Source organism: Papaver somniferum, chromosome 4 (assembly GCF_003573695.1).
Source record: "Papaver somniferum cultivar HN1 chromosome 4, ASM357369v1, whole genome shotgun sequence".
In the NCBI taxonomy this organism is placed as follows: domain Eukaryota; kingdom Viridiplantae; phylum Streptophyta; class Magnoliopsida; order Ranunculales; family Papaveraceae; genus Papaver; species Papaver somniferum.
Window position 1 is genome coordinate 150,109,589 of NC_039361.1, and position 22,823 is coordinate 150,132,411.

Consider the following 22,823-nt stretch of genomic DNA (forward strand, 5'->3'; position numbering starts at 1 on the left):
AGTCTATCAAAGAAAAACCAGATCTAGTCGGATCCCAGTCGATCAAGTTTGTGCACGAAGCAAATTACGAAGATACAGAACCAATAAGAAAAATCTTATTGTATTCAGTATTCAATAGTCTTCTGTACCTTCAAAATAACAAACTTGATTCCTGACTTATGATCGATCACGCACAGAACGTTGTCTGTTAACAATGGATGATCACAATTCAAATGTTAAACTCTTGATCTAGTTTGAGTGACCTTATGTCAGAAGAGAAGGCTCTCAAGAATAATCAAACTAGGTGCAAATCAAGATATAACTACCGTTAGTCAATCAAATCAAAGTCGGAAACTAAAATAACAATACGATTCTAGTTTCCCACCAACGGTACTAGTAGACGCTTCTTGATCCCAAAGAAGTCTTTAAACTAGCGAACATAAGATATTTCGCTTAATTAGGTTACTCTCCTCTTCAAGATAGTATTACAAGAATATTATTAGTCGGCTACACATGAAAAAATCAAATATGAAATCTGCCTGGCTCAGGATAAGTCTGTAAGAAGAAAAAAATTCACTATTTATAGACCAAGGTAGTTTGGACACCAGGGAATTTTCATAACCGGATATATTCAAAATATATCCAATAAAGCACCTAAAATCGATTTTAGGAATTCCAACCAATATCCAACTATATAACTGAAATCTCAATGGAAAACTCAATATTAGCCAACAATTAACTAATATATATTTCCAGATATATATTTTGGTTGTTAGTAAAACAAAACGTATTAACTTCGAAAATCTCAAAAAGATTCTCTACTACTTTCGGTTTGGGATCCCACCTTGAGTATCAAGGAATATCTTTGGACAATTAAGAAATAAGATTTCATCACATATTCAGATTACTCATCATGTCGACATCTTGAACTTTCCTATTTTGCAAACCCAGTTTCCAAATCACAAAAACCCTAAAGTGTACGTGACTTATAGAGATCGGTGGACAGAAAAATAATTCATTCCAAGATAAAGAATCTAGAATTTAAAATAGGGAAATCTGGTTGGGAGCGATGAGCATATGCACCTATGATATATCTACAAAATAATCTAATTTTTGATAGAAGAAGTGAATTTATTCCAAAAGATCATATCTTACAGTGAACTTTTACGATGGATTTTCTTTCATCAATGTTCTATAGAGCTGGTGCTGGAGTAGTACCATATTTACACTACTCGAAGATTGTTACTTCGACTACTTACGTTTTTGCTTGGTTCACTCATTCTATCAGTACACAAAAGCGGCTAACAATATAATCATTCACAAGATATTCTTGTAATATACGTAATGAACAAATTTTAATGAATTCTAGTAAAATTGAACAACTTGAGTAAAATGGAAGAAAAATAAATTCCAATCCTTTTGAATTAAGGCAATTGCATAACTTACATTAAATTGATTGAGTTTATTTTCTATAACATTAGAGTTCGTAATATGCATCCTTTGTTAATTAACAAACGTGAGGATGAATTGGTTGGCTGGAAAAGCAACAACAAATTAAACATTACTGCAGAGGATTCTTCTAAGCAAGTCTGTCAAAACCAGGAGCCACAAACACCTTTGTGGGTTCTACATGTACTGGTAGCATTCAGAATATACCTGGACTTCACCCCCTCGCGATGTCTCTGACTGTGCACCTGATGCAATAAATTTGGTCAAACACAGTGTTGTCTAATCCCTTCCCACCAGGTTATTGATGGGCTTGACATTTCAAAATTCTTGTTTCCGACATGTAGGGTGTAAAAAACAAAGGAAAAACAAAGTGACTAACACAATTACTATCCAAATAATCTATCTAATATATAAGGGGAAAAGATGACCTCGTTAAAATATCTATACTATATCATTCCAAGATAACATTTTCTCCAACGATTACGATCACACATTTTAACAAATCATTCCTATCATTATTGTTTTTATTGATGAGTAGGTCAAACATAACAACGACTAGCCTTACTAGAAACAGATTAAACCCATTAAATCCTCGTCGTTCTCCCAAACTAAACCTCAGACATCTCCGTATATAAAAAAGAGAATACTTAGCATCGACTTAGTTACAATAAACTCAACACAGATCGACACAAAAGAACATAAACCACACTTCCGCAGTAAATAAATATATACATAACAGTTAATCAAAAATGATTCTTCTATATCATCGTTCAACTCAAACGAGTATCATAAATCATCGAAGTAAGCCATGGATTCATTCCAAATCCAATGTCTCAAGAACAACCTAAGTAAGTTTTAGGACACCCAAATCATGCAAATGTATACCTAACCTTTCATCCTCAAATGTAGGTTAAACCATCATCCCATGTACCAATATCACTCAAATTAGCGTAGAGTACAGTGCAACACAAAAAGCTTTAAGTAGTACCGTTAGTGGGAAATTAAATCGTGTTGTTATCTTAGTTTTATGATTAATTGATCTGATTAAGAGGTAACAATATAATTATTATTGAATCAAACTTGTTTATTCTCTTATCATTCTTTTCTGATATAAGGCTGTTGATGGTGGTTTTTATCTTAGGGTTAAAGTTGTAAAACCTTGCATCGGATATGACGTCACTCTGCAAGGAAACAGAACCATGAGTGTAAACCTCTCCACTATCATATTTATTGAGCCGTTCAATATATATACATGAAATTTACCCAGGCTGGCGGATGTAGCAACCATCCCAAACACTCTGTAAATTTCGGTGCCTCGCCTATATAAGACTCACTGAGTGCTTTTCCCGTGCTATGTTCCCCGACAGATCCCTTAATATCGATATGGCATTACGGATTTGTGTTCACTCGCAGCAGAGTAGCACGAATCTCCAAGTACCAAAGTTAAGGCCATTGCACAAAACGCTCAGACAGAAAGCACACTGCACTCTGTAAATAAGGAATTTTGTGGCAGCACGCAAAATCCAATCAATTATTGTGATAACTCACAAAAAAACTCATGAACCTCACTAGTTTGCAAAATTAGGGTTTTGCGCCCTGCGCAGTATATTAGACCCTGTTGGTCGAAATTACGCTTAAGAAACTAAGCAATTGATCCACCACGGATTAATAGGTGCAGAGTCCTGCCCAAAATCAGAAAAAAGTAGCGGAGCCGCAGAGAAGGACTAACAATGAAGCATGGCATGCCACAGGCCGCCGACGCCACTTGGCCACGCCCCCATGTTGCCTAACTGGCCCTACTCCTTTGCCGACCAATCAGGTCGCCTTAAACCTGCCACACTCCCATGAATTGTGGCTGGGCCCACACTTTTCGGCCCTATTCCCCATCGACCAATCAGGTCGCATTAAACCTGCCACGCGCACCAAAAGGGTAGCCACGCCCATGCTTGGCCGGCTCCCTACTTTCATTGACCAATCAGGTTGCTCTAAACCTGCCACGGCTCTAAAAATGGTCGAAATTGTGTCAATAGGTTATCATACTAAGTTGGCTTCCCAAACGGCATGCCAAACATGCCAAAACGCGCATGCCAAACGGGATGCCAAACATGCGAAAAGCATGCCAATCGCACATGCCAAACATGCCGAATGCTATATGTCATATATGCTAATTAGGGTTTCGACATGCCAAACCCTAATTTAGGCAAAGTTGCCGCACCAACCGAGCCAAACAATGTTCCACAGAACACTGGGATCAATATGCCATTGAAACCAATGTTGCCACACCACGTTCGAGTCTAACACCAACGTGCCAAAAATTTAGTGGTCATGGCTACGCCAGGCGCCACCTGCACCACCGTACCACTGGCATGCACGAGCCATGCCAGCCATGCTGCAATGTCGGTGGCATGCACTAAAGGTGACATTGCGCCATTACCAGGTGCCAACATAAGGTAGCCATAATCAACCGCTACCCTTCCTCATGATATGTGATCTCAGCCATCCAAGTTTGTCACAGAACTGACAGACTTGTGGCAAATTTTAGGCGACCAGCCGCCTAAGTCCAGTGGACATGTCTACGTCAGGCGCCACTTGCACCACCGTGCCATTGGAATGCACGAGCCATGCCAGCCATGCTGCAATGCCACTGGCATACACCAAAGGCGCCACTGCGCCATTACCAGGCGCCAACAGAAGGTAGCCATAATCAACGACTACCCTTCCTCATGAGATGCGATCTTATCCATCCAAGTTTGCCACCGAACTGACAGAATTGTGGCAACTTTTAGGCGACCAACCGCCTAAATCCATTGGACATGGCTATGCCAGGCGCCACTTGTACCACCGCGCCACTGGCATGCACGAGCCATGCCATCTATGCTGCAACGCCACCGGCATACACCAAAGGTGCCACTGCTCCATTACCTGGCGCCAACAGAAGGTAGCCATAATCAAAGGCTACCCTTCCTCATGAGATGCGATCTCATCCATCCAAGTTTGCCACCGAACTGACAGACTTGTGGCAATTTTTAGGAAACCAGCCGCCTAAATCCAGTGGTCATGGCTACGCCAGGTGCCACTTGTACCACCGTGCCACTGGCATGCACGAGCCATGCCAGCCATGCCGCAATGCCACTGGCGTACACCAAAACGCCACTGCGCCATTATCAGGCGCCAACACAAGATAGCAACAATCAACGGCTACCATTCATTATGAGATGCAATCTCAGCCATCAAAGCTCGCCACCGAGCAGGTAGGATTGTGGCAAGTTCCAGGCGACCAACCAAGGCGAGCCTACTAGCACCACATGCTACTTACCTGCGGCAAGCCTCTTGATTTTAACTTGCCACACGTAGCAAAGCGCTACATGTTTTCCACAAAAACACTCGAGACATCAAACATGTCACAAACCGGGGGATACTCATCAGGGTATTGGTCTGGCGGTTTACAGCGTGCGGCGTGCAATACGCCCGTTACAAGAAAGTGTCATAAAGCGGGGCGGTTAGTAATGGAAAGAAGTAATGGTGTAAATGGATCCTTCATTATGAAAACATAAAATCCTGGTGTTCCACATATAATCCACTCTTCCATTACTCAGTCGTTTCCACTTCCTACGAGACCAGGGTACGTTTTATTACGACTTGTATAAATAGGTCTCACCTATTTCCACCAAACAACAAGTTTTGGTCAGAGAACAACACAGTATCCAGAAATCACCTGGTAGCTTTCCATTCTGCTATCCAGTTCTACTTTCTGATACAAGTTGTAAACAACCACACCTTCAGAATCAACTATTATGGTCTCAACACTTTCTTCGCTTCCCTCCCTAGGACAACCCTTCTCCTTCACTTTGTGACCGAAGCAAGCCTGGAACGGACATTTCTTGGTTTAGGCTAGGGTTGTACAGATTAATCTCTCAAATAAAAAGTACTCCCGTGCAGTACATTGTTTAGGATATAGACTCCTTTCTCATCCACACACACGAATTTACCAAAACCAGCAGAAACCGTTTTCACCCACAAACAATTGGCGACCACAGTGGGAGGTTAATATCTCGGTTACAATATCAATTTCCAATTTCATTTTTTAACCCCGATCTTAAGATGGTAGAACTCAGGTCCGGATCAGCAACAAACCCTGAGAATGCTAGCACTGAAATCATCCCCAGTACTAACACTCCTTCCAGTGGCATTAATACGCCACCTACCAACACCAGTGGCGCGGAAAGTGTTCCTTCAGGCGTTACACCTACGATCACCAGAGCCAGAGCTGTTGCCGCCACCCCCAACGTTTCTTCAAGTATGACAGCTCCAACCGTCACCAGAGCCGCTGCTACTCCACCGTCAGGACGAGAAACTGGAGGATCCAGAAGAAGTCGATCTCCTCTTACCACTGTTGATTTGATGGAAAGACAAAATGTTCTCGTAAGGATCAGACAGAGATAGCTACAACTCAGAAAGAAATACCTATTTTCCTTAAGACACTAACAGAACAGCCACCACAAGAGTCACGTCAACCCCAGATGGAGCTGACAAGGATTACTTTTAACATCCAGCACGGGCACTTCAGCAGGATGCGCGTTTATAGATGAAGAGGCTCGCGTTGCTCTTGAACTCCAAGTAGAAGGGAATCAACAATCATCAGACGTGAAGATCGGGAACGACTTCTCCAAAATCGAGGCAAAGAAAATCAGCAAACCTCCTGAGTTCACAGAGACCCTCTTCCCGTCAGGAGCTGGATGATTTCTGGGCACTTCACCCACAAAATCGTGCAGTCCATGATGAAACATTTATGTGAGATTCTGTATTTCTCCAAGGAGCAGTGTTAAGACATATTTGCAGCCCTCAACCGCACTGCATCAGGAAAGCAGCTTTTTCCATCCAGGGAAGCCGTTCCCAAACCCCAACCTCTCCTGGAAAACACGATTGATAGATGGAACTGGGGACTCCTAACCACTGTTCACTTGAAGGATGTCGAGTTTGACAGCACGCTGATTGACGCAACCTCCGACTTCAACATTGTAACCGTCAAGGCTTTGAGAGTTGCAAGAAAAAATCAAACAGAAGAAACATATTCTTTCCCACGAGGAGAAAAACACGACTTGATTATTTTGATAATCTTAGTCTTGATTTGATCTTTGACTAAATTAGTTTATATTAATTAAACTAAATATCCTTTACTCTATTTTATCTCTGATCTAAAAATTGATTTGGAAGATTAATAAATGAGTTGGTTACGTAAATATGTTTAGTCCTTTGTTATTTAGGGTTATGATCCAAAAGATTTGAGATCGGAAGTCTTCATAGTGGTGAAGCAACTCAAGATAGCGGACTTTGTCTTGGAATTTAAGTGTGTAGACCAAATTGGTTGTAGACGTAGGGATACTTAAGGAAATAAGTAACGGAGAAGTGTTTACTTGGTCTCAACTATATTAAATCGATAGTCAATTTGTATGGCGACTTAATTATGAGATTATGCAAAACTGGACTAGGTGTTTGGGTTTTTATTTCAGGCAGTTTTCCTCGTCAACGAAATATTGTGTGTCTTGCCATTACTTTACTTTTTGCATTGTACTTATTGTTAAGGTGACTTGTACATTAATCCATATGGTAACGATCTCATAGTCAGTTCGTCTTGAACTCTGACTATTTACCAAGTTACACCTTATTGAATCAATCTTTTGGAAGTTATTATTTTTGTAAGATTATACGAGGTGTGTCTGGTTAGGTTGATATCGAAAAGATTGTAGTGTACTCGGTACCTTCGTCATTTTAATACCTTATACTGAAACTTTTGAGTAGAAATACATAAATACCTCTAAATTATAAATATCCTCAATAAAAACCGATAATCTCATGTCTAGGTGTATCCCACCTTACCTATATGAGTCTGATACGCGATATTAACTACATTGAACTCGATAAAGTTTGGAACTATATCGGCCATTAACTTGAGACTCTGGCTATTAACTTTGAAAAATATATAATTTTACTTGGTGACATTACTGATTTTTAAACTGTATAAAGTCTTAGCGATATTATTAATATCTATAACAAACGTTTGGGAGATAGAGTCTTAGCGCTTGTATCACAATTAACATTCCGAGCTGTGATTTCCTAAATGCTACCTATCCCAAAATTGATTTTTTTGGCTTGAAGTGTATAATTGATAGAAAAGAAAAATTAAACCTTTTATGTGGCGGACTTGAATATTACACCTCCGGTATAATACACGGCAGGTCAAAACTTTACGGTGTGTTACTTGTAACGTAGTGATCGGGCTTAAAATTTCAAGTCTCGCTTTAAAAATGCATGTTCATTTACCACTGAAAGCATGTTTGCAAGCGTGATGCCTTAAATGTATCTTTCACACCTTTCCTATTCACCCTTGTTATGCGAAGAGTACAAGGCCATAAAGGCTAATGCTGATGTACCATGCATGCATCCCTAACTTCCGAGTCCTGTCTAGACATAAGCATGCCTTGGGCTCAAACATATGTCATTTCAAGCATGTTCCCAGCTTCCTTACCTAGATTTGATATTAAGCTGAAAGCATGCACTGATCTTGCTCGTGCCATGGGTACATCAGTCAGTCTCATGTCGTTCATGCCTTGCATCATTCTTTGTGATACAAGTGGCTTATGAAAGCTCCCCTAACTTGCGTACCGATTTGGATTCTTTTCCTTTGCAATGACCAATTCACAATTGTTGCATGCCTACCTCGAATTACTTGATAGGAAGTATGAGCATCCAAAGAATGGATTGTAACTTACATCATCAAGTATGACTACAATCATCTCTTTCCTTGCTTTGCATATCCAGATGATATGAGTTACCATAATATCACAATCACATAGTAATTAGATGATATAAGCGACAAAGTGTTGGACCGCCAATGCTGCAACCCGTTGTGTCTACCTACATACCCTTTTACATACCTTAAAGGGATCAAACACTGACCATAATTCATCGTCAACGAGACTAACCACTAAAGCTAACTTATGTTGCAATGCTAAAACTAAACAAAGCATAGTTCTTAGACCAAAGGGTCATTCGCAAATGATACACAATGTGCATTATTGGGTCACTTAGTTCGTAAGTATGCGTTTTCTAGCTCTGGTCATGAAAATTACTGCAACGTTCACCTTTCTTTCATTTTGCATCATTCTGATGCAATCTTGGTTTAGTAACACTGCATAGTGATATTTTCGCATCAAGTATTCTCTAACGTCCAAGATTTTTGCTTAAGAATGCATCTCCGATTAATGTACCTTCAACCAACACCCCTTACCATATATACTCGTATGTCTTATTGACATTTTTGCAACTAGAAAAAAGGGATCGAATGGACATGTACCAAGTTCACCTGCTTTCACGATAACAAGTTCCGAAAATTGCATCATAGTGGTACATAACAAATTCTGGCCCGATGCCCAAATTAAGTATTGCACCAGAGTGATGAAATATCGCTCTTGGCCAGCCTCACACTGGCGTGATGTACTATTGTGGTGCAACTTATGTAATGATCCAACACGCCATGCACTTGCAACACAAGCTTTGAGATAAAGCTTCATCTCATTCAAAGACGTATCTTTGAGCACGCGTCATGCGAAAACTGTGGGTGTTACATTTTACCTCTTGGATTATAAGGGATGTAAAGTTTGTGTATCCTTATTACTCCTTTCTCCCCTATTTAGTTGAAGGTTTAGGTGTTCCACGTTGTGCAAGACAAAGAAAATAGGTTAAATGTACCCCTTGATAATATATTGTAAAATATTTAAATCTCTTAGTATTTTGTTCATTGTTTCTAGTGTTATGATTTCAAGGTAGAGACGAATTAGAAAAATTTACGGAAAGATACGAAAACCTTCGAGTAAAATGAGACTTGTGAAAAACCTAAACCTTTAACTAAATAGGGATGAGATTTTAAAGGTTAGGATCAATACTTCCCTTGATAACTTTATTAATTTTGGTTATATGTCTTGGAACCCAACTAATTTATTACAATACTTAGATCAGTCCTCTTGTTAGAAGATTATTTCTCTCCCTTTAAGCCATGGATACTCCGAACATAAGGCATGGGATAAGAATAACAATGGAAGTACTATTTTTTAGTCTTCTTTCATGTGTCTTAAGGACTCAATCTCTAGGATACTCTGAAAAGACATCTTTGTTAGAATGCGATAATTATCTATATCATGTGTTAAGGATGCTATCTCTATGACAAGTATTTTTCCCAAAGAATCAACATTGATCTAATTTTTGTCATCTTTGTGGACAAAGAAAGGAAGCTATTATGCATGCTTTGGTAAGTAAAACTTGGGTTTCCCCTATTCAAACATTAAGAAATAGGTAGTTTAGTTATTTCTCTTTTGATTAGTAAAACTTTGTCTCTTTTATTCGTTTGTTATTGGTCATTTCTTTGTTGCAAATGATTAACTCTTTCTAATTGCAACCATTATTTGGTACAATAACAACCATATTATTTTGTACACACGTAATTAATATGCATGCAACTATATATATCATAAGAAAAACATAAGCTATGACTCTTAAACCTAGATATACCTATTATACCAGACAAGACCTCCTCCTATTGTCCCAAGCAGTTGAATTTTTCCTTCTTTTCTAATAGACCTTGGTATCCACTGATGCATGGTGGAATTTAGATTCTCTTGAAGGTGACACTACTTACTTTATTATGTGTAATACCTGCATCAACTGCTTACTGTATTTTGTATTCTACAGTGAAGGGAAATGCTTTAACTATTTGCCAATGCCCACATAAAGCACTAGAGCTAAAGATAATATATCAAGGCATTCAAATGATGCTCCTGGCCATGCAAAAAGACTGTTAGCGACTATAGATTTTGTTACACCGATGCAAGATTAAATGATATTTTAATTTTAGTAGTTTAATTGTGCATTAATCTTTTAGTATATCCACCTAGATTATGTATATTGGAACTCATGTTGGCAAAATAGTCTAGAACAAACAAGTTGCACGTGTAGGCTGTATGACCGAAGTTGCATGTAAAGTTTATTTTCTTGAATCAAAACTAAAAAAAAAATGCATGGGCTCCAAGAATAGATGAACATTTGGATTAATAACCACATGGGGAGGAAACGACTAGCCTGAACTTATGGCTACTGTTTGTTGTCTCATCTGGAAAGCTAGTTGTGATCTAGTTTTTAGAAAAGGTTATCTTTGATGTCCATTAGGTTGCTAAGAGAATTTTTGAACATATATTGAAACTCATGACCTAAATGATATTTACTCTACCATGACTTGTGTTGATTATGAGATTAACTTGGCTGCTACTCAGGAGCACTTCTATACCCCAGATGGGAAACACATCACCATATGCTTAATTTATGACCCTGTTGGTACCAATCACTTTGAGGGTCTAATCCTTACAAATAACGCATGTATCTACGTTGGAGTTAGGTGACACTGCTTAACTTTTACCGAACAATGACAACTAGCTACAAAAATACGTGGATGAAATTTTGAAATGGGCTAAGAAATTTAAGCAAGTAGAGTATGATTCTGAAGCTGACAATCCAGAGGTTCCTCAAAAAAGTTAAGGAACGCTTTGGACAAGAAGCGGGGAATGATTCCCTCTCATGATTTAGATTAAATCGATAACATGTCTTTTGTTTTAAGGAACATGTACTTAATTCCTAGACATAACAATGTTCCTGATTTTAACTTAGCTAGAATATGCAACGTGACTGCCTTTTCTTTTGATCCGCATGAAAGAAATCTTAGTATTCTTTTTAACCGCCTTAACAAGGTCTGTCAAAGGTACTTAGCGAAGCAGATAATATGCATTTCATATACGTTCGGTAGTTTTTAACGGATATCTGCTAATTATCCGCCGAACATTGGAGATTTGCTTCATTATCCGTTTTGTTAAAATTAACAAATACTAGTAATATTCTCTAATTAACTGAAATACTAAACTCAGCAAAAAAAACATCTAAACTTGATTGTTTGTGTTTAATCATTTATTCTTCTCGTGAATCTACAATTGTAACACCAAATTAACTTTGACAAATTTGTCATTCCTTCTTTTTTTTTCATTCAAAATCATTTAGCACGTGTCCAAAATTAGGTATTCTTAAGTAACAGTTTTGTGAACACATTTTTTTTTTTGATGCCCTAAACTAGTGATCTCTAGACTACATCCAAACTCCTTCATTGGAGTGGATTTCAGCAATTGCAGGGTTCGAACTCCTACGTCCGCAGTGAATGGGAGCATGCGGAGGAAACCCTAATCTTAAGATGAACAAAATATTCATGATATTAGCATTTTCGTATCTAGGAGTTAGAACCCCTACCTCCACAATGGACTTCACCAGACCACTTGGTGATTGGATAATTATCATATGATATTAGCATTTTAGTATCTGTTAATATTTGATAAGGTATCCGTATTCGATATCCGAAATTTTGAATAATACCCTAAAGTTTAGGTACAGATTCATAGGAAACCCTAATATTAAGCAATGGCTAGAATACACCATGTTACCTGCCTTATATGTGCAAACAGGGACGGTGTAAAAAGTCTGCTGCCTCCTTTTCGGATAAAAAAAAAACCATAAACAAAATTCACCTAGTGTTAAACAAAGATTAAAGAAAATTCAGTGGGTAAAAGAAAAAGGGTGCATGTGGACATAGTTTTGGATGGGATTATCTCTCAAATCAAAAAACTGGTAAAATAGAATGTGCCAGAAATTTCTGGTTGGAGAAAAGAGGAAATTAGATTAGAGGGAGAGAGAAAGAGTAGTGCTGACGCAAATTATTTTTGAGAAGAATTTGTTTTCTTTTTTAATTTCTTAAGTTATTTTCTTAGAAATAAAAACAACACAAAAAGAGAAAGAAAGAGAGAGAGATATGGGAAGGAGGACGACAATAACAACTGCTTATACACAAGAAGAAGAAGATAAATATCAGAATCCCATTTTCATCAACAATCAAGAAGAAGAAATTTTATCATATTTTCATCTCAGATTACTTGTTATGTTATTATTATTTTAGGAAAACGTAGAGTTTTTATTTGATTATTATCATGATTTATGCAGTATTGGATTCATCGATCTCAATCTTCATCGGTGAGTTTGGGTTTTACTTGGGTTTCTGTTGCAGATTCATTCATTGTTTTTAATCTATTTGAAAATCATGAGAAGCTAAGGTTAATGGGGTGATTGACCCTATAATGTACGTTAAGTGTTTGTGATTGGTTCTCAATGAGCTTTATGAGTGAATGATGGTTTTCTCTTGTGTGTATGTTTTTTCAGGCTCATCGGAGGATTTGTTAAGTAATCATGAATCTACAATGGGCAGACGGGTAGTGGTATGGGGGTCAGAAGATTTGTTCATATCATTTGGTTCGGATCCTAATTGACACGATTATAAGGATAAGTTAGTTCTAAGTAGTGCATTTGGTGGATATTTGAAATTTTGGTGTAGTGATTCATTTGGGTAATTGGTGTAGTAGCTAGGAATTTAGTTTTGCTTGGAAAAATTTAGGTAAAGGTTTCATTCACTCTTTAGACTGATATAGAAACTGCAATTAATATATTGCTAGGAATAGATAATCTGAAACAGTAGGAAATTTATGGGATTGCCTCAAGTTGCTGCCACCAAAGTCTGTGACGAAGTCACAGCATCTGTGAGCACATTTATGCATAACCTGCCTCAGTTCAGTGGTGCAAGGGGGTGCGACTTGGATAGAATGCATGGAGCAAATGTGGGTAATAGGATGCTAGGAGAATTTCCGTGTTCTTCTATTGGAGATTTCCAAAGCAAGACCACCTTGGAGGTTCAGAAAGCCCCTAATGCACTTTCCAAGCGTGATGGTTTGGGGAATGATGCATCAGATGTTCATAGGTTGTGGACGGATTATAAGGATAAGAAATGTTGGTTAACTCCTACCGCTGCACGTAATATTCATCATCCTGTTTCAAGAATTGTAGGTTTTGGATCAGATGAATCGGCTTTGTTTGCTCATGGGATAAAGGAAAGATTACAAGCTAATGTACGCTCATCTTCACCGACAACTGCTGGGATTAATAATAACAAGACTGAGCTGCACGGATCACTAGCGAGAAAACGCTTGTTATCCCCTCTTAATAGCATGCTTTCGGCAAATAGTTTCAATGGTGATCCGCTAGACATAGTTGGGGGTGATAACCAGTTCAGTTCTTGCGGTTTAAGTAATAAGTTTCGGCTATCTGTGTCACAAGATCATAAGAAAGCTAATATCGGTAATTCCAAGTCCCCGTTATGGCCAACATTCAGCTGCCCAACAAGGAATACCATGCTAGATAATGCCACTTGCGCAAGCTCCAGTATACTCACTGATGGCCCTTTGCTTGTACCTCATGAACATTGTTTTCCACTGCTTGATCCTTGTAGAGATAATCTAGTAAGAACCCAGTCTGGGGCTATACCCATAACCCAGAAGGAGGTGATCTCGCCTCCTCTCTCGTTATCCCCTCTAGGTCCCAAATTCTCGGAAAGAATGAAAACTGGAGGAATTTGCAGAAATTCTAGAAATGGTGAATACATAACTTCAAAGAACATAGGTAAGTCAGTTGATGGAGCTGTCTCACACATTTTATTTAGCCAGGAAGAAGAGGAGCCTGACATGAGGACTGAAAGTCATAAAGATATTTATCCATGTACCCCTGAAAAAACTAATAAGGTTGGGCGATATTGGACGCCAGAGTCAGCACCTACTCCACAATGCATCAAAATGATTAGAAGTGTCAGAAGATCCTTGGTTGGTTCATTTGAAGAATCTCTGTTATCAGGCCGGCTCTCTTCTGGCAAAGCCAGTCAGGTATGGGTTCATTACATCTCGATAAGTGGGCAATTGTGTCTCTGTTACCAGTCAATATATTATACTAAATACATTTGGCCTTTGTTTTATCTACATAGTCTCATATAACACTGTGTTTCGTCTTTTTGACTTCTTATCATGCAGACAATTGATGGCTTTCTTGCTGTTCTTAATATCACTGGAGGGAGTTTTTCGCCACCATCACAGAGACTTCCCTTCACAGTAACTAGTGTGCACGGAGATAGTTACTTGCTATATTATTCATCTATCGATCTTGCTGGAAATTTACCGTCAAATAAATATAAACCATCCAAGCTCAAGAGAAGCCTCAGCAACAATGATTCTAGAGAAGCCAAGACTCGCCTGCGCATTCCTGTGAAAGGGCGAATACAGCTGGTACTAGGTTCTGCCTGGTCCTCATATTCGATTTGCTAAGTATTGGAGTAATATAGTTCTGATGGTTACAAATTGTGATCTTATCTGCAGGTTCTCAGCAATCCAGAAAAGACACCTCTTCACACATTCTTCTGCAATTATGATTTGACTGACATGCCAGCTGGAACCAAGGTATGTTAACATAATATATCTAGATTGTACATTATGCTTACAGAACATGAGTGATTTGAATTTTGAACCAAAAGGTGTGTTTTAACTCGTATTTGTCTCCCTTGTATTATGAATGCCAGATTTACCTTTCATAGAACCAAGCTTTCATAACTGATAACTAAATGTTTGGTCTCACTGGTGTAGTGTTTTTAGTAAGCTATAAACAAAATTGTTCACAATGCCAGCCCGGGACATCATTATAGAATGCCTTGTGGATGCATGCATGATGTTTCCAAATTCAACCTTTCGATTATCTTCTGAGTATTACTATAATACATCATGAAACTCTTATGTAATTTCTTGTCTTTTTGTTTTTTTCTGCATTTTCATTTGCGTGAAGACATTCTTGCGTCAAAAGGTTACTCTAGCTGCTTCCAAAGGAGGAAGCACGAAATCTGCTCCACTATCAAAGCAGTGCCATCCAGTGAAGCCTGTTAGAGAAGTTCCCAACCCTATTGAAGTAGTTGACACTGTAAATAACTTGGGTTCTGTGAATCAAAGTTCTAAAGTTACAGAAAGTGATAGATCCCATTTTATGGGATGTGTATATAGTGGTGATAATCAACAATATCCCCAGCCAGGTCGGACCCAACATAGTGGAGAGATGAACTGCTTGTTGCTTTCTCCAGGGGATGATCTTTCTCAGACAAATAAGTTACAAGGCAGTCAGCGGGAGAAGATTCCCATGGAAACGTGTGAAGAATCTGACAAGAGGTTTTTTCATAGTCCTATCAATGAAAACACTGCTGGTGTTCTGCGATATGCCCTTCATCTTCGTTTTCTATGCCTCTCTAAGAGATGTTCAAAGTCGCTGCAAAGGTGCAAATCTGATCCTTTATCCAACCCACAAACTAATAGCTTGGACGCTGGAGGTGAACGGCGATTCTACTTATATAATGACTTGAGGGTCGTTTTTCCTCAGCGCCATTCAGACTCTGACGAAGGAAAGGTATGTCTGCTGTTCTAAAATCTTATATTAGTATTAACATTCTTCTCTGATAATGCATATCGATGTTATTTTCAAAAATCATGGTTTCTTCTCATAGTTGCTTCCATGAGGTTAATTGTTCATCTTGAGAAATATCTCGGTTTGATTTTAGTTTCCATTTTTCTTGTGTGTGTACCCATTCTTCTTTGACGTCTAACTTGGTTTTGATGTTTGTTTTACCAAGGCTTTGTTTACTTTGTCATGGCAGTTGAATACAGACTACCATTTCCCGGAGAATCCAAAATACTTCGACTTCCAAGACTGATATCTCGACATTCGACAACGAGAACAATGTACGTAGTCGTCTCTCCTAGTAAGGGACTCTCCTATATCCATATTCTCGATCATGCTGGCATATTTGTACATATTCCGGTCATCAACACCCATATCATTTTCTTCCTTTTTGTTCATAATGGGTGAGACATCAATCAACCTGTAAAGATTTTCGTCTTTTCAATAAAAAAATTAAACAATAATGTTCAATTCTAAAAGTGTTTTTTCATTTCAAATTTTGGAAATCTTTTCTTCCTCTGTTGGTCTTTGAACTTTGAAGAGAGTACTCAAGTAAAAACACAAGTGATAAGGAGGGTCCGCGTGGCCCAATCTATTGCATGTGAACTACAATGTCCATATCTACATGTTATTGCTTGGTAGAAGGCATTTATTGTGTTGAGGGGAAACAGAATGTGGTATTGACTAGACGATAATAAGTTGTTATTACCCTTGAGTTTCTTTGAAGAAAGAAGAACAATACACAAATTGTCTAGGATTTTCTTGTCATATAGGTAAGTAACATAGAACAAAATGGACCCTGCCTGGCGGTGGACCTCCTCAGTTAAGACTTATTGTCTGACAGATCCAGCAAAATAATTGAAATGCAGGGGGATGGTGCCTGGTTACTAATTGGTGGTTCTCCTCGCAGATTTAGAGTCATTTGGTTTTGGCTAGGTTTACATGAGTATTGCAGCCATTGCTTTGGAAGATAATACATTTTCTGAACAAGCTAGTGTGCTTTGTGGTTGTGCAATATATCTCTTTAATGAGAAAATACATTAAACAAATTATGGAAATTACATTTTTGAAAGGCCAAATACAATAACTACACTGGAGCCAATTTTGGTAGTGAGGCAAGATGAGGTCAATGATGTCATGGAGTTGGATGATGCAGTCCATGATAAATCTCAGTCAGTTGCAGTTGCCAACATCATATCTCACAAAACCCATCAACTCTGGCCCTTCTAGTCTTGGATTGTTCTCATAACTGTAAATTCGGACAAAACCATCAATGCCAGTATGACACGAGTAGATAATACAAATTACTCATATCATGATCAGTACTACACTAAATTTAACAAATGAGATAATGGGAATGGGACATGAATCTCACCTCTTCTCAGTGAATTTCGTGAAGGACCCTGTAGTCGGAATAGTACCACATAAGTCATTGTTTGAGACATCTAAGCTCTTGAGGTTGCCAAGCTTGGTAAGATCTCTAGGTATTCTTCCTGTCAGTCTGTTTCCATTCAGTCTCCTACACAAAAAAAGAACATCATCATCCATCATCACATTGAAGAGACAGATAGACATTGCGTGAGCATATATGCATTCACATTGTAGTAAGTTCAAGTACTTGAAGCAAAGAAAAGACTTGACAACAACAACTACTACACCAATAGTAGTTATTGTTCCTGATCATCAACAGTCATGCATCAATTTCCACCCAACCCAACTAGCTAGTACATAGCTTCTAAATGTCTTAATTTTTAGATGCAAAAACCCATACTGCAATAGCTAAGAAAGATGGCTACATATGGACATTGCCCACCAACACACGTCATTCCTATTCCTATCTTCTTCTCAAATGGTAGAATTTACTCCTTCTAACAGAGAGAGAGAGAGAGAGAGAACTAAAAAACTTACAGGAATCTGAGATGAGAGAGCTTGGAGAGAGTTGTAGGAATGGAACCAGTAAGATTATTTTGGTAAAGATCCAAGCTCACTAGGTTTTTCAATCCATTTCCTAGCTCCTTTGGTATACTCCCCACCAAGTTGTTCTTATACAACTCACTGCAGCAAATACCAATATAATTGTCAAATTAATGAAAAAAAAAAGAAGAAGCAGAAGATAAAATGTAATTTATGATGATACTGTCAATCTCTTACAGATATTGTAGGTGTTCAAGCTTCCCTAACTCAGGAACCAAATTACCAGACAACTTTGCATTTCCCAAATCTCTGCATCATCAACACAAACAAGAAGAGTTAGATATAGAAACTATCAAGTTGTTCACTAGACACACTCCATATATATATATATATACATACTTACAATCTAGTAACTCTGCCATCTTTGTTACAAGTAACATGAAACCAGGTACAAGGATTGACTAAGGTTGGATCCCAACTTTGTAAAACATTGCCCGGATCTTTTACTGCTCTTCTTAGTGCATATAATGCATCTCCTTCCACATTTGCATTTGTTGTTGTAATTGAAAACACCACCACCACCAACAACAGCATCCTTGTGAGAATAACCATGATCAACTTCATTGTAGAGATCAGTCCCTTTACAAAAAACTCTGTAAAATGCAAAATGAGAGAGAGAGAGAGAGAGGGAGAGAAACAGTGGGGATGAGGTAACTCAGCTTGTTTCAGTTAACTTATAAAGAAATCCGTGTAATAAATGCTAGTTGTGTACATCCAATACATGACAATACAACTGTCGTTTATAAGTATGTTGAAAGATATCAAGGTCTGGGACTGTGGGCATATGTGTTTTTCTTTTCATTTCTTTTCTTTCTCTAAAGCAAAACGATATTTTTATTAAAATAGCTCACCCACGAGAACCCTGAACCATAAAGGAGGTGAGGAGTCGAGGACCAAAACATGTACTTCAAATATATTATTTGGCCCAAGCGGCAAGGGACTAAGGGAGTGAGCACCTTCTTCTTCTTTTTTTTTGTCAACGCTGAAGAAATTGAGTTTTTTTTTTTTTTTTGTGGGAATTGATCGTAGGACGTATGTGTGACCAAGGGCACTATCACTTGTTGTAATGAAAGGTAGCCTTTGGAGCAAGGCTTATATGGGTACTCTCCAAATGGAGACTAACTCTTTCATACGAAGGAGGGAGCTATTATGCGCATTTTTTTTTTATTTTGGTAAAAGTGAGACCAGAGCGGGACTGTCCTCATGTCCAAATCGATTTTTTATAGAGGGGGACTATCCCCATTCAAAGTAAAATTTCCATATAGATGGGGACTATCCCCTGTTCGGAGCAAAATTTCCATGTAGACGAGGACTGTCTCTAGTACTCCTATTTTTACGCGCCCACTGGAGGGGTACTCCTATTTTTACGCCCACATGGAGGGACAACTTCCTGTTTATGATGATTTTTACACACAGGAGACAGTATCCCGTCTAGTATGTTACTACCAACTGCTCGTTCGACTGAACGAGTATATGAACGTGGTGGAAGTGGGGTGGTAGTGACCCATAATAGCATCTAATTAGAGTAAATTGGTAGTTCACTTCTTCAAATGAAGGAGTTACCCCTTGCTCTTAGGAACAAGCAATTGGAGGATACACGAACTCATTGGGGATATGTTACTGTAGTTGTCGGCATGGTTTTTCATTGACGACAGTTCAAATCGACAAGTTTTTTCAGGTTTCTTCGGTGCCGGAAGCTACTTTAAAATATCTCACAATTAGTTCCTGTATCCCCCAATTGCTTGTTAATCTTTAGTCCCACTCTCTTTATTACTAGGATTCTCACAATCCTAAGTTTGACACTTGGATGAACATACTTTTGTACAAAGCACACGCTTCCATATGATTTTTCTTGGGCTTGGTGTCTTAGTTTAACTCCAATTCTTTTCTTTGCCTCCTATAAAAGCAAACTGATTTTTTAGTTCCAAAACATTATCCCAGAGGATGCTACAAGTATCCCTCGGTATTTTTCCCCTTGCTTGTTTATTTCCTTCCATCTTTACATTTGAGATCGAAGAGTTGTTAGTTTGTATTGCATTTACACAAACTATATCGAGAAGTTCTATCATGGACACATCTCCGTTGTTGGAATATATTATCCCTCATTCTTGAGGTATACTCACAGACTATTGTGTGAATGATAATTTGTATAACATGTGTCTCTGTTCTCGTGTCAAATCGTTTCTTTAATTTCAGTTGTTTATTTTTTGTACTACTTGATTTATCAAATGATTGTTTCGTCGTTACAAGTTCCAGCAGTGGATATGGTTTTTGGAATCACTTTTTCAGATAATGTGAGATAACTTAACTCCATCACTTTCTTGAAGGTAGCATGGATCCCATACAACTCACATATATATACGTCTACTGAGTTGAAACTATATCAAGATAGATCTGCTACAAACTTTAATTTACTTCATTGGTTGCTAAATGTAGCCGTCATCAACTCTTGGTATCCTATTGTAACCCATTCCACCGGGAGAGACTCTAGCAAGTTCGAGTGTGAAAATAAGAAGACGGAATTAAGGAGAGGGAATCCAATATATAGGGAAGATAAGTCGCAAACTCGTTCCAGCTGCACGTCTGAAACTTTGTAAGGAAGTTCCCGTTTTAACACAGAAATATATTGGTTGCCACAATCATTTTGGTTGAATTTCCCAAAAACAAGCTGAAAGAAGAGGGAATCAAATACACCACCAAATTTTCCGTTCATCAACATGTATGGACAAAACCTAATACAATCATAAATAGGTCAAAGCAAATACCATTGATTAAGATTGTATACATAGTTTTTTCTCTTTCTCTTCCACACTGATTATGTTTAGACTGAAAGTTCGTGAACCTGATTGTGTAGAAGAGTTCTTGGACGATCTCAAAAATCGATATCCAAGATCAATCTAGTTGTATCCGAATTAAGAGGATCTAAATTCTTACAAGTATAAAACTTGTGATCAATCTTTCAAGATACAAATTTAATAAGAACAAATCCTTTTTTTTTATCTCAATTAATAAGGACCTAAACTATCTAGATTGGTTATGTACTACTTGTGTTGTTCTTATTAAAAAGATAAACAATATAATACGAAAAAGGAAAAACATAAGACACACCAGAATTTTGTTAACAAGGAAAACTGCAATGGCAGAAAAATCACGGGACCTTGTCCAACTTTGAACACCATAATGTGTTAAACCGCTATAGACACTAGACTATTATCAGACTTCGTACTGGAATGTAGTTGAGACTGAATTATCTCTCCAAGCAATTCAATCTCACTGAAGACTTTTTGATACCAATATGCCTTTAACAGATGAGCATATTTGTTTTCCCTTTTAATTTTTCAATCTAGGTTTGGAAATCTGTTAGTAATAAACAAAGTCCATCAAACCTCACGAATCCAAAAAACTTACACTCAGTTAACTAAGAAGTCTGGATTACTAAATACCTCTCAAGAACAATCCAAAAAAGTCAAATAAGAGTTTAAATATCCATCTTGAGGAAAAGTCTGAGACGAAGAGAACTTCATGATTTCATCTATCTCGTTCCTGATATGAGATTACCAAAACATCAAAGATCAATAAGAACAAGATCCGGATATACGAACTATGAGGTAAAAGATAGTCTGACCGGGCTTCAAGAATATGTAAGTGAAGTCTTCAAAGTCTTAAGATAATTATGTTTCACAGAGGATGCCTAGGTTATAGAGGAAGACTCTTGCAAGAAACTAGGACGCAAGAGTACCAGGGACTGAGAAATCCTATTGTATGAGTTTATCTATTTATATATTTTTAACGATCTAGGTAGCGTTGAATTCAAGCTAAGATAACTTTAGTTCTAAGCAAAAAATTTCTCTGTTTAGATGAGTTTTTTAACAAGATTCCATGTAAACATGTCAGAAGTTCGCCTTGAAATTGCATAGAAGAATATGCACTGTGATCCGGGATTCTGGAAGCATGCAAGTGTTGGTTCATGTTGGAAAATATGCCTATTGAATTTACAAGTCTAAGTGGTGTTCAATAACACTCAAGACTTAAACTATGATTCACAAGCTCAAGAGATTCTGTGAAAAAGTTGTCTTGAAAGTGTTTAGAAGAGTTGTAGCAAATCCGAACATATTTGTAAAATAGTTTGTGAGCTTCTGCTTAAATCATAACTAGGTAGGTATGCGTACCGGTATACATATTTATGGAAAATCTACGAACTCAGTCTCCCGGGGTACGCGTACCGGTTATGTGTACCCTACTCACAAACACAGATCCTAGGGGTACACGACTAGGTATGCGCGCCTCCCCCATATTTTCGACTCAAATCAACAGGGTACGCGTACCTATATATGGGAAACCATATTCCACTTCCAAGAACACAATCAATAAACAATTGATGCATATTTTTATCATGAGAATCATAAATATGATAAACAATTTCAACATTCAGAACAAATATTGTTATTCAATCTCTAGTAGGAAAACATGATTGAAAACATTTCCACAAAAAATATGTAACCTCAAGGGGTAACTGCACTTTCCATAATTTAGACCATGAGAAAATAGAAGTATTTCAATCTATAAGATGATTTAACTGTGAAAGTGTCGTTCCTAGTGCCTTTCCGCTTCCAATTATAGGTTTATGAAACAAATATATTGTAGGTTTGTGAAACAAATATGTAGTGGAGGCACATTCCAACTTCTAATATCTGCGATCTGGTTTATTGAAACAACAAAAATTCACAGGTGAGAGGAGGTTACTTAACTAGAAAGCAAAGTTGAAGATAATTTGTTTCTTTTTATAAGCATAGAATTATATGTTAGATTGTGGAAAGAAATAAATGTATTGTAACTAAAGTGTATATTGAAATTAGAATGAGGGAGATTTGAGTATTTTCCCATACTAACGCAAACGTTACAAGCTTACAATTTTTGATTGAGGGTATTATCGACTAAGTTGCCCGGTATTTGTAAGTAGAGGTATA

The 22,823-nt window shown here is 37.9% G+C and overlaps 2 protein-coding genes across 3 annotated transcripts; one reads left to right on the plus strand and one right to left on the minus strand.

The window, feature by feature from the left end:
* The first annotated feature begins 12,080 nt into the window (after window positions 1–12,080).
* LOC113271560 lies at window positions 12,081–16,372 on the plus strand. Of its 2 annotated transcripts, none has more exons than XM_026521457.1 (6): window positions 12,081–12,543; window positions 12,730–14,276; window positions 14,421–14,672; window positions 14,763–14,843; window positions 15,223–15,831; window positions 16,055–16,372. In XM_026521457.1, exons 2-6 carry the CDS (start codon window positions 13,050–13,052, stop codon window positions 16,133–16,135), a joined length of 2,250 nt encoding a protein of 749 aa, XP_026377242.1. In that variant the 5' UTR covers window positions 12,081–12,543; window positions 12,730–13,049; the 3' UTR covers window positions 16,136–16,372. The 2 variants fall into 2 exon arrangements, with proteins under 2 accessions (XP_026377242.1, XP_026377243.1); XM_026521458.1 differs by having other exon boundaries at window positions 12,085–12,543; window positions 16,079–16,372.
* Window positions 16,373–16,894: 522 nt separating this feature from the next.
* Window positions 16,895–18,501, minus strand: LOC113274358 (leucine-rich repeat protein 1-like). The gene is made up of 5 exons (XM_026523769.1): window positions 18,200–18,501; window positions 18,034–18,105; window positions 17,791–17,937; window positions 17,258–17,401; window positions 16,895–17,131 (listed from the first exon to the last, which is right to left on the minus strand). Exons 1-5 carry the CDS (start codon window positions 18,418–18,420, stop codon window positions 17,056–17,058), a joined length of 660 nt encoding a protein of 219 aa, XP_026379554.1. The 5' UTR covers window positions 18,421–18,501; the 3' UTR covers window positions 16,895–17,055.
* Between the last annotated feature and the right edge of the window lie 4,322 nt (window positions 18,502–22,823).